The 12,567-nt window shown below is 44.7% G+C and overlaps 1 protein-coding gene across 3 annotated transcripts in view; it reads left to right on the top strand.

Annotated features, from left to right (window-relative positions):
- Positions 1-1,659: 1,659 nt before the first annotated feature.
- Positions 1,660-12,567, top strand: part of LOC115078870 (protein phosphatase inhibitor 2-like) — a 28,156-nt gene continuing 17,248 nt past the window's right edge. Inside the window, exons 1-3 of one of the 3 annotated variants that reach the window (XM_029581932.1) lie at positions 1,660-2,898; positions 4,024-4,131; positions 5,138-5,170. In XM_029581932.1, the coding sequence (XP_029437792.1) occupies positions 2,768-2,898; positions 4,024-4,131; positions 5,138-5,170 (272 nt within the window). In that variant the 5' untranslated portion in view covers positions 1,660-2,767. The remainder of the gene's footprint in view (positions 2,899-4,023; positions 4,132-5,137; positions 5,171-12,567) is intronic. The other 2 variants (XM_029581930.1, XM_029581931.1) reach the window with 2 other exon arrangements.

Raw genomic sequence — 12,567 nt, 5'->3', positions numbered from 1 at the left:
ACTTCCGGCCTCCAACGGCGCACTGCGCAACTGCGCTCCAGCCACCAACGACCCCCCCCCCCCCCCCTCCCCTCCCCTCCCCTCCCCTCGCGTCCGCTACACACCCAAACGCCCTCGCGCACGCGCACGCCAGAAACCAACTGCCTTTCCCCTCTCCCCCTGCTTCGCACGTTGCGCGACAGTTTCCGGCTGAGAGTAGTGATGCTTTACGGTAGCATGGCGTTTTCGTTTAGTGTATTTTATGATAGCAAGCCAGCATGTACGTTACTTTAAGGACGCCTTACTTTATGGCACAGTGGATTGCAGCTTGAGTGTGATCGGGTTGAGGGTTTTATTTATTGTTTAATAGAATCCTGCTGTATTCTCTGCACAGTCTCCTTTTTCACCCTCCCATATCCTGCTTCTGGATTAAAGCCTCTATACACATCCATGCACTGTGCAGGTAACGCAGGGACAGATGGATCAATTCATATAGCAACGATAATAAGGGAGTAGGACATGGGGTGTGATAGAGGGGACATAGCAACGATAATACGGGAGTAGGACATGGGGTATGATAGAGGGGACATACCCCATGTCCTACTCCCTTATTATCGTTGCTATATGAATTGATCCATCTGTCCCTGCGTTACCTGCACAGTCCCTTCGCTCAGAACCCATGTCCTGTCTCCAGATCAATATCGATTTATACATGACCTTGTACTGTTGTCATATCCTATTGCTATTACTTTTCAAATACACAGTAGACAACTTGAACACTTTGTCATCTTTCAGTACGTTTTTTGATTCTCATCCTTAAAAGGAAACATTTTTACATTATCTTCTCAATGAGCAGATACTACTGGCAAAAATAGTCTACATGATCAAAAGTCCATCCTTGGAACGTAGAGGACATATGCATAGGACAACCTCTCCATACACATTCAGGACATTGTGTGGAAAGCATGTGTGGTAGGACAGATCAACTATTTATAACTGGGTTTTATTTTTCGTGTCGCTGTTTTTAATACTATTCAAAAGTATGACTTGGAAAGGGATATAGTACCAAATCTCATCACCAGAAGTAATTCAAACTAGGAGCTATATAGAATGGGTGGCCATATAGATCCATGTCATGAGGGACAGGCTAAGCCAGACCTGCCCTCCCCATTGCATTTTGTATGTGTGTATTTATTAATTTATTTTCTGCTTTTCCTGAGAAGTTCAAGCTAGAGCCCAACATTTAAAAGGTACAATAATACAAAAATGTAAATGCAAACATAATTACAATACATTCATAGCAATAATAAGCATAATAAAAATAACTAAAATTATAAACGTATACTTCTTTAGAGTATTAACAGACAAGAAGACAAGTCTATGTACTGTGAAGTTTTTTTTTTAAAAAGAGGACAACACACAAAACCACTAAGATTTCAACAAGCATTTTGTGGCTTTTTGTATGTTGACACCTTTTGCCAAAAAATGCACAAAAGCACCCCCTCACTTATCAACTTTTGTTTTAGTAAATTTTTGCATGCAGTCTATGTGTGAATGTTTACCCAGATTCAGAGTTAACAAGCTGCTGCCATCTAATCTGCAAAGCAGCTCATTAATTTAGAATCAAACAAAGATGCCTTTGTGGGCTTTTTTTTTTTTTTTTTTAAAGATAACCGCATCTCAGTTGGATGTAGTTATCTGTTGGCTTGGCCCCATAGTTAAATTTGCTATGGAGCTCATAGCATACTTTCACAAAAACATTGCCAACCTGTGGGAAATCTTGTGGATTAGTACATGAGTCCCCAAAGAGACAGACACCAGCTTTTAATATGAGTAGAAGGTGCACTCTCATGGCATGTAACATAGGAGCTGTCAGAAGGTTAGGACTTCTTGGCCACAAATTCTGCCCAGTTGCCCTCCTGCCTTGTTATTCTGCAAATCTGACTCAAACTCTGATCATCTCTCTCCTTTGCCCTTATCTTCACTCTGTATCTGTCCCAAGCATGCTTAGACTGTTACTGGTTTTGGATTCCACTATTTTTCTTGCAGGTGATTCCAGGCACACACCTTCTTGACAACATACCTCTGCCGAGTCTCCTTTCTCCCAACCTCATATCATGATCCTTTGTTCTTGAGTGTCTTCCTCTATGGAAAATGCTGCCAGGAATGTGAATGTTTCTATCATATCTCCCCTCCCTTCTTTTCTCTTTTCTAGCAAATATATTTTGAGTTCCTTAAGCTTCTTTGGGTGAGGGTTGTGGTGCAGGCCCTGAGCTGCTTCTGTTTCCTCTGTGGCCTTCACAAGACAGGGGTCTCACCAGCCTGTACAAGGGCATTGTGGACCTTTCTTTGCCTAGAAGTAATACATCTCTGAATGCAGCTGAGAATCCTGTTAGTTCCCCCCCTCCCCAACACACACTCACACACACACACACACACACTGCTTCCTGTGTATTGTGAGTTTTGCTTTATATGTTAAGAATCTTTGGAGCTGCAGCAGAAGTGACATCACAATAGAAGATTGCATCAGCCAGTCTTTCTCCAAGAGCTGTAAAGGGCCACGGATCAGCTGCCTTGTATTTTCCTAGAATTCTTATCATTTAAGATGGGTTTCTACAAACTTCGGTACTCCGGGCCGTGTTTCCAGTAACGGCCCGTCACATCCGCTTCTCTTTAAGTGGCCACATCCCCAGCCCTCTCCCTCTATCCTTTCCCCACCATCTCTCCCTCTCCCCCCCCCCCCCCCCGCCAAGTCCTCAGCTTTCGCAGACACTTCAGGGCTCTGAACATGGAAAAGAAGCCAGAGCAAGCGGCTACGGCCAGCAGCTGCAACTCAGAAAACCAGAAACACCACAAGGGGATCTTAAAGAACAAGGATTCCTTGAATTCCACCAACAGCACAGAGTACAACAGTGAAAGGTACCAGCCCATAATAGTACCGCAGGGGTTCAGCCGGAAGACTGGGTGTCTTATCTCAGCCAGGGCTGAAAGGAGTTGGCCTAAAGATAGAACATGAGAACATAAGTGCCAAGCTGGGTTAGACCAATGGTCCATTGAGCCCAGCATCCTGGCTCTGTTGTTGAATTTGCCACCTGTAACATAGTAATGGTGGTGGATAAAAACCAAATGGTCCATGCAGTTTGCCCAGCAATTGCTTTATGGTAGTAACTGCCACTCCATGCATTCTGTTAAGGAGACTAACTACTGCTTCTGTGCAGGTTGTCTTTTCTAATTCTGCTATCTTTTGTGAGGTGTGGTGACCAAGATGTGGCTGCACCATGGAGCGTTACAAAGGGATTATGATGTCTCCATTTTTTTTTCTTTGCTTCTTTCCTAACATTCTATTTGGGGGTTTTTTTTGTCTGCCCCCACAGGTTGAATTGAGGATTTCAACATGTTATCCGCAATGACCCTAAAGATCCTTTTCCTGGGTGGCAAATCCTAATATGGAACTTGGCATTATAGATACATAGTTGGGATTATTTTTTCCTATGTGCATCACTTTGCATTTGTCTGCATTAAGTGTCATCTGCTACTTAGATGCCCTGGTACTGAGTTTTGCAGTATCCTGCAATTCTTCATTATCAGCTTATGTTTTAACCATTTTGAATAATAACTTCCTTTTATTGAACCGGTGCTAGAATAATCTAAAGCTATTATAGCACATGACCTTTTGAGATCATATGGGGCCTTTTTTGGGGGTAACATCTACAGTACTGATGAGGAGACAGTGGAGGTACTTTGAATAATTTTGTCATCTGCAAAATTGATCTCACAGTATTCCCTAACCGAGACTCTCTCCAGTGCAAAAAGTTCTTCTAGGCGGGGGATGTTTTTTAGAACAGGAATAACAACCGCAGGAAGGGGTGCACCGGTGCCATGCAAGGTACCATGTGGGAACTACAATTTAGGGAGATGCTTTTTCTCGGTATGTTGCAGATTTTCTTCTGTTTGCCGGGGCTGGGTTTGGATCCCTTCAGCTGCCCATTTTCTCTTCCTGTTTTTTTTTTTTGTTTGTTTGTTTTAATTGTCTCCGATTTAAAGAAGGAAATCCCAGAAGTGGGATGAAATGAACATCTTGGCCACCTACCACCCTCCTCACAAAGACTACGGCTTCATGAAGATCAATGAACCGGAAACACCATTCATAAGGTACCTGTATTAGTCCTCCCATCTGCTCCCTATCTCGGGTATCTGCAGTCACAGGCAAACATGCTATATCTCCGGTACCTGTCAGAATATCTGGAAATGTTATTGTGTGGAAGTATGTCCCTTACTGAGATGGTTTTCATTCGTATATATGTGATGTAATCGTGATATTATTTGTCTGTGTCCTGACATGAATTGTTTGAGATTCTTATATTGCAATTTGCATGGGCTGGATGTTTTAATTTGTACATCACCTCAGGGCTGTATGATGAGAAGGCGATAGATAAATCAGATGGGACTGAAGTAAAAAAAAAATAAGATGTTCTCGGATGGGCCAGCCCCTTGTCTCAGTGATTTTGCAGAGCACCACCACACAGGAGTCCAGCTTTCATTTCCTGGTCTGGCTGTGGAGGGATCCTTCATAGGCCCAGACTCTTGACCATTGCAAAGCAGTCACACTTAGCAGCCAGGCATAGAGTTAATGTGTTAGCAGGTTCCCAAAGGAGCCACACAGTGCATGGCTCCAGGGTGAGGCATGTTGCTGTGATGACTGGGGTACATGGGATGGGGGATGGAGGATGGGGAGGGGAATAGAATGGGGAGAAACCCCTTATTAGGTATGAATGAATGCTCCTGCTGCCATTGCCCGTTCTGCATAAGCAGGAAATCCAAAGGGGCAGGAAGAAAATAGTTCCAGAAATCCTGTATTCAGGTCCCTGTGATAATACTGGAGGCCTATATATTAGGTACCTGCACTAATAACCTCAGGCACTCCCTACCTCAGATACACAGGTATGCTCTGTCTCAGGTACCACATACCTGTAATAATGCCAACATGCCTTAACTCTGGTATCAATAATAGTACTTCTAGGGCCGGCCCATCCCAGGTATCTATAACAATACCCAGAAGTGTGCCCTGTCTCAGGTACCTATAATACTACTCAGAGGCATGCCTTATCGCAGGTACCAGAGATGTGCTGTGTCTCAGCCTGTCTGTATCCTTTCGCAGGTACGGCTTCCTGAACCGGACACACTATTCTAGGTGAGGTCTCGCCAGCACCCTGACTGTCAGTCACCAGTCCATCACCTTTGGACCCTTCCCCAGGCTGCTCGGTTTATTTGCCAGAGCTTTGCTGAAATCCAAGTGAACCACGACCAGCACAACCCTTGATCTGACATAAGCAGTTTTGCAGCTTTCATGATATGTTGTAATTGTGTTATATTTCCTGAATTGCTTTGTAATCCACTTGAACCCAGATTCTATTTTTTTTTTTTTTTGGCATGTGTGCGGAATAGAGATGAATATATATGAAATGAATTCTCTAATCACCCCCTCTCCCTGTGGTGGAATCTCTGCTGCCTTGAATCCTGCAGTGCGCTGGATTCTCTGTGCTCCCCTTCAGTAGAATCTCCCTTACCCCACCACTCAAGTCTGACTCAACCGGCCTGCGGTTTCCAGCATCCTCTCTGCTACCACTTTTCTGAAGAGAGACAATATCTGTCCTTCTCCGGTCCCATGGCTCCACCCGTCAGAGCCTGTCCGACCCTTATCGCTTCGCCCGCTTTCAGTTCTGCTGGCGCCGCTGGAACATCTCCTTCTGTAAACGGTGTGGCCCGAAGTGTTTTGGTGACCTGTGTAGTATGAATGTCGCTTTTGTAATGACGATATATAAAATGCTTAAGTAAATAAATAAATGTGCCTTCTCCAGCAAATGCTCATCCGAAGGGTTTGTTTAGCGTTCCTGCTTTTTCCTTCTCTTTTTCTCCTCCCGTGCCTGCCCTGCTCCCGTCACTACCGTGTCGCCTCGCTGCACGGCCTCTGCTGTCTTACCTTTTGCTTGTGCCTTTGCCGTCCTGACTGCCTTCCCTGCTGCTTCGTTCGGCTTTAGCTCATCGCCTTCCCCGTGTTTCTCTTCCTGAGATCCCTTTTTTGAATGTTGTTCTTTTCACCCTTGCTTTTCAGCCACCACCTTGGAAAAAAAAAAAACCAGATAAATCTCTTTCTTTCTCTGACTTTTCTTTCCTTTCCTAGCATAGTGATCTGTTGCCCTTTTGGCAATTCCTTTTAATTCAGCCCACGGTTCTTCTGCTTTTTACAAAGAACTTCCCACCCTGCCAGCAGCACCTTGAAGTGCTCCCTAGCTTGTTCTCCTGCAGCCCAGGACCTTGACTTTTGTGTGACACCCCCCCTCCCCCCTCTGCTTTGACTCTTATATTGAGCCATACACTGGTAACAATCTTTAATTAAAAGGGTAACAGGTCGGAGCCAATGGGGGTATCCATCTTCCACTCCAGCTGCAAAAGGTTCCGGGTCGACGACCTGCATGAATTGGCAGAAAATTCCCAGCGAAACCACACGATCCGATGGTCAGTGGAGCACAGGTTACCGCCTTCCTGGACACTAGGAGCACTTTCTCCATGTGGTAGTACCAGGCCCAGCCTTAGCCGTGCCCTCTTCCCTCCTCTCCATTTGCCTGAGCTGTGCCCTTGCATCGGGAACACCTCCCCATTCCTGGCAGCCTTACTGTATGCATGGCGTTGACGAGATCACTGTCCCGTCTGGTGCTGGAAGTGCCGTTCCCCCTTTGCAAGGTAATCCACAGCGCCTCCTGCTTTCCCCATATCTCCTGCAGTTCAGTTGCTTTAAGATTATTTTTTATAATTAAGGCTCTACTCCTCCCTCCCCCTTCTGCTTTCTGTCTCTCTCTTCTGAAAAGATTAGAGCCAGGTAAAACTGTATCTCAGTCATAGCACACGTTTTCTAATCACATACCATTAAGACTTTAAGCATTTTACCCACACGTGCTTCTTTGTCTTGTCTGTCTTGGCGAGTAGTATCTGTCTTTTATGAGTTTGTATACAGTGCTGCGTATATTTTGTAGCACTACAGAAATGATCACTAATAAAAGTAGCAATAATGCTGACAGGCCTGCCCTATCTCAGGTACCTATAATAATGCCCAAAGGCATTCCCTATATCTGGTACCACCCAGAGGTGTGCTCCGCCTCAGGTACTTGCAAGAATATTCGCAGGCATGCCCTGCCAGTCACCTGTAATGATACCCAGAGGCTTGCACTATCTCGGGTACCTGTAACAATATTTCACACTGAAAATAGTAATATAGATTACAATTAGCTATCACACTCTGTCAAATTACAAATACTGTATATAGTAGTAAACAATTTAGGACACGATGCCCCTTGATTGAAATCTGTATGTTTGTCCCTTCAGATTGTTTAGGAAAAAAATCGATGTGATTGTATTGTAAACGTTTAAACACTCAAATTGCCCTGACAGGCAAGCTTATATCATAAGTTTTTAAACACTCAAATTCCCCCAACAGAGACAATCAACCCTATACCCTACCTAATGCAAAGTCCTGTCTCATAGCTACAACTCTCAAGACTCAGGTTCCTCCAATCCCTGTCTTATTGATTATCTTCATTTCAGGACTATTCCTCTATTTACAATTATCTTGAAACATAATAGCAAGCAACCATTCAGAACAACACTTCCACCACCCCCGCCCCCCAAAATCACCTAATATATGTTTAGTTTTTTATCTTAAGAATAATTTATGGCTCATTTTTAAATTATGCATTGAGTGAAAAAGAATCTTCTCTAATTTGTTTTAGATGTGCTATTTACTAACTTCATGGAGTATCCCCTAGTCCTTGTATTTTTTTAAAGAGTAAATAACCAATTTACCTTTACCCATTCCATTCCACTCATGATTTTAGAAACTTCTATCATATCCCCTCTCAGCCGTCTCTTCTCCAAGCTGAATAGCCTTAGCCTCTTTAGCCTTTCCTCATAGGGGAGCTGTTCCATGCCCTTTATCATTTTGGTCACCTTTCTCTGTACCTTCTCCAGTGTAACTTTATCTTTCTTGAGATGCAGTGACCAGAACTGTACACAGTACTCAAGGTGCGGTCTCACCATGGAGCGATACAGAGGCATTATGACATTCTCTGTTTTATTCTCCATTCCTTTTCTAACAATTCCTAACATTCGATTTGCTTTTTTTGACTGCTGCTGCATGCTGAGCCAAGGATTTCATATTGTCAGCGACAACACCCAGATCCTTTTCCTGGCTGGTAACTCCTAATATGGAACTTAACATTGTGTACCTACAGCATGATTTACTTTTCCCTATGTGTCTACATTAAGTTTTAACTGCCATTTGGATGCTCAGTCTTGTAAAGTCCTGCAGTTTTTCAGAATCCATGTGTGATTTAACTACACAGAATCATTTTGTGTCATCTACAAATCTGATCACTCGTCATTCCTTTTTCCACTGTATCCACTGGCTCACCATTATCTACAGGTTTAGTAACCCCCTTCAAAAAAAATGTTGCAGACTAGTGAGACAGACTTCACTTATGTAAATCCATGCTGGCTGTGTGCCATTAAAACATGTCTTTGTATATGTTCTGCCATTTTGAACTTTAGAATACTTTTTATGTTTCTTCCCACCACTGGGGTCAAACTCACTGTTCTGTAGTTTCCCAGATCACCCCTGGAGCCCTTTTTAAAGATTGGCGTTACATCGGCCATCCTCCAATCTTCAGGTAGTATAGACTATTTTAATGATAGGTTACAAATTACCAGTAACAGATCAGCAGTTTCATCTGTGAGTTCTTTCAGAACTATGAGATGTAAACCATCTGGTCCAGGCAATTTACTACTCTTTGATTTGTTAATCTTCCCTAGTGCATCTTCCAGGATCACCGTTATTTATTTCAGTTCTGCTGAATCTTCACATTAAATACTTTTTTTGATACGGGTGTCTCTCCAACATCCTCTTCAGTAAACACTGAAGCAAAGAATTCATTTAGCCTTTCCGCTATGGCCTTGTCTTCCCTAAGTTCCCTTTTAACACCTCCACCATTTAACAGTCCAACCAACTCCCTCACTGTCTTCCTGCTTTAGATAGATAGATAGATAGATAGATATATATATATATATATATTTATTTATTTATTTATTTATTTATTTTAATTATTATGAGTTTTGGCCTTTACAGTCAGCTTCTTTTCAAATTCTCTTTTTGTCTGCCTTATCAATGTTCTATATTTAACTTGCCAATGCTTATGTTTTTTCCTATTTTCTTCAGATGGATCCTTTTTCCAATTTTTGAAAGAAATTCTTTTGGATAAAATATCCTCTTTCACCTCACCTTTTAACCATGCCAGCTGTCATTTGGCTTTCCTGCCACCTTTTTTAATGTGTGGAATATATCTGGTCTGGGCTTCCAAGATGGTATTTTTAAACAATGTTCATGCCTGATGAAACTCCTAACCTTAGTAATTGCACCTTTTAGTTTTTTTTTCTATTTTCCTCATTTTATCAACGTCTCCCTTTTGAAAGTTAAATTCTAGAGCAAGAGATTCTCTTAATATCCTCCCTCCAGACATGTCAAATTTGATCGCGTTATGATCAGAGTTGCCGAGCAGCCACACTACCATTACTTCTTGCACCAAATCCTGCATTCCACTAAGAATTAGGTCTAAAATGGCTCCCCCTCATGTCGGTTCCCAGACCAGCTTCTCCTTGAAGTAGTCATTTATAGCATCTAGAAGCTTTACCTCCTTACTATGTCCTGATGCAACATTTACCCGGTCAGTATTGGGATAATTGAAATCCATTATTACTGTGCTGCCAAATTTGTGATTCCCAAATTTCATCTGCCTGTTTATTTTGTCCAGGTGGACAGTAGTATACCCCCACCACTATACTCTTCACTGTGCATTTAGTCTCCTGCAGAAGGCATAGAGTCCTGTTAGACTTTATGCCATGGCAAACATAAAGTGCCCTCCCCCACCATGTTGATCCATCCTATCATTGCGCTTCAATGGTATATCACTGTCTCATTGGTCATTCTCCTTCCACCATATTGAAACCTCTATCTCAGGATGTTCTTACTCCATTGGTTTTTTTTTAGTATCCTGTGAAGATACCTCCCCCTGAACCATGCGCTGCTGAGCAAATGTTGGCTTTCTCCCTTGTTCTAGTTTAAAAGCTGCTCTATGTCCTTTTTAAAATAATATAATCAGCCAGATAGCTCAAGCATATGTTAAATGTAAGATGTTCCCAGGTGAATCCCTTGAATGCATGTGCTGGACCTGAGCCCTTGGGCTGTAACGTGGTTGACACAGCCTAGTGGTTGAACCCACTAAGCCCACGCTTGCTCTTACTGGTACTGGAGCTTCACCTTACCAGCCCCATTCCCCGCACGTTGAGCCCTTGGTTTCCAGGGGCCGGCAGGGCTTAGGCGAAAGTCCCCTAAGGAGTGGTCAGATGAAGACAGGGTATGGGCCAAGGTCAGGGCTAGCAGCAAGTAGACAGGATCCAGGTCAAGGTCGGGGCAGGAAGCGAGAATCAGTATCCAGGTCCAAGCCAAGGTCAGGGCAAGTGGAACTCCAAGGAGAAGTCAGTGTCCAAAGCAGAGGTCAGAACCGGGCAGCAGGCAAGAGAGTGGTTGGGTCTGAAGCAGAGGTCAGTTGAGAGTTGGGCAGAGAGGATAGACAGGGCCAGACAAGGTACTGGGACGAGACACAAGCAGGACAACCAAGGCAGGGCAGAGCAAGGCAATGAGGAGGCAAGACACAGGAACACAGGTAGCAACACACATTACAAGGCAGAGGGACCTGTTGACGAGGTGCCGGCTGGAAGCATGGATGGAGTATATATCAGCAGCCGGTGCTGCTTCTGTTTTCGTGCCACGGGGGTCCTTTTAGTTCAGTGCGCACCGGGGGGGAGAGACCAGATGCCATCTTCCATGCTGTATCAGCATCGGGGGTGAGGATGGCTGGTTGCAGGGCCGTCCAACAGCCGGCCAAACATTACAGCATCGCTGGCTGGTTGTAACTCCTGCTCTTTGCAGGTTATCCCCATGAAATGTTTCACTAAAGTTACCACAGGTCTCCATCCTTTGGCCACTAGGGAACCTTTGTGTTTATCTCACACCCTTCTGAATCCCATTACCGCTCTCATCTTCACCACCTCTTCTGGGATGGTGTTCCAGGCATCCTCCACTCTTTCCATGAAAAAAACTTTTCCTGATGTTCCCGAGTCTACTCCCTGGGAGCTCTAGTTTTACTGCTTCCTTTCCATTGGTGAAGCTTTCATTCTTCTGCATTATCCTGTTACCCATCCAGAGCTGTGGAGTGGGCTACAACATTTCGAAATAAATGATTACATGAATATCTGGCTCTCCTCTCTTCTAAGGGTTACATATTTAGGTCCTTCAGTCTCAACTCACATGGTTTTTAGTGTAAACTCTGCCTGATTTTGGTTACTTTCCTCTGGACCCGCCTCCGTCCTGCCTCTATCCTTTATGAGATCCGGGCTCCAGAACTGAACACAGTACCGCGCAAGAGACCAAGGACCTGAACAAGGGCATCACCACCTCCTTTTTCTTCTCTCACTGCAGTCCAGCATCCCTCTAGCCCTAGTCGCCACCTGGCTGCACCACTTCGCTACCTTGAGATCGTCAGACGCTGTCGCCCCGAGGTCCCTCTCCCGGTCCGTGCGCATCGGCCTTTCATCCCCTCCCCCCCATCACGTACAGCTCCTTTGGGTTTCCGTACCCCAGATCCACGAGTCTGCACTTCTTGGCCCTGAATCCCAGCTGCCAAACCTTCAAGCATTCTTCAAGCTTTCTCAGATCACTGCTCTTCCTGTCCGTCCTTCTCCCCTGAAACCTCTGGCTGGGCAGGGTCCTTTTGACTCCTCGGAACTTTATTTCTGTGGAAGCTCCTGCCGACCACTTCCCTGGGTAAGAGAACAGCCATCCTCATCATCACTGTGCGTCCCGTCCCGATCCTCGTACTCCTGCCACGCACACACACACATACAGGTCCGAGTAATGCAGGACCGGAGTCGGGTCTTTCCCCCCTCACCCGGCTCCCGCTCTCACTCTTTGAGCTCCCGGGGCTCCAGCCTCGAGCACTGGCCTGCTTTCCCCTCCAAACCTCAGGCGCCACCCACTGGGGTATTTCCTCACAGCTATGTCACCCTCTGGGGGGTACCCTTTCATTTATGACCTGTAGTATTACTCAGGTATGACCTTTCTCAGACACCTCTGCTCTCATAGGCCTGTCCTACTGCAGGTCCTTGTAGTAATACTCAGAAACCTGCTCTGTCTCAGGTGTATGTAATAATACCCAGAGATGGGCGCTGACTCAGCCACAGGCATGCCCTACTCAAGTACTTGTAAGAATATCTATTTATATTTATTTATTTGATTTATATTCCGCCTTGAAGCAGATTGCATTCAGGAACTGTAGATATTTCCCTGTCCCTAGAGGACAATCTAAAGGCCCTGATTCACTAAGGCTTTTCTCCCATTCTGTGTCTACGGGGACAACGCTGAGTAAATGAGGCCCAGAGTTTGCGCCTGAGGCAGTGGACGGTGAAGCGACTCGCCCGAGGTCA

Source organism: Rhinatrema bivittatum, chromosome 16 (assembly GCF_901001135.1).
Source record: "Rhinatrema bivittatum chromosome 16, aRhiBiv1.1, whole genome shotgun sequence".
Lineage (NCBI taxonomy): Eukaryota > Metazoa > Chordata > Amphibia > Gymnophiona > Rhinatrematidae > Rhinatrema > Rhinatrema bivittatum.
Note: the sequence above shows the minus strand (reverse complement) of the source record. Positions and strands in the feature narration are given on the sequence as shown.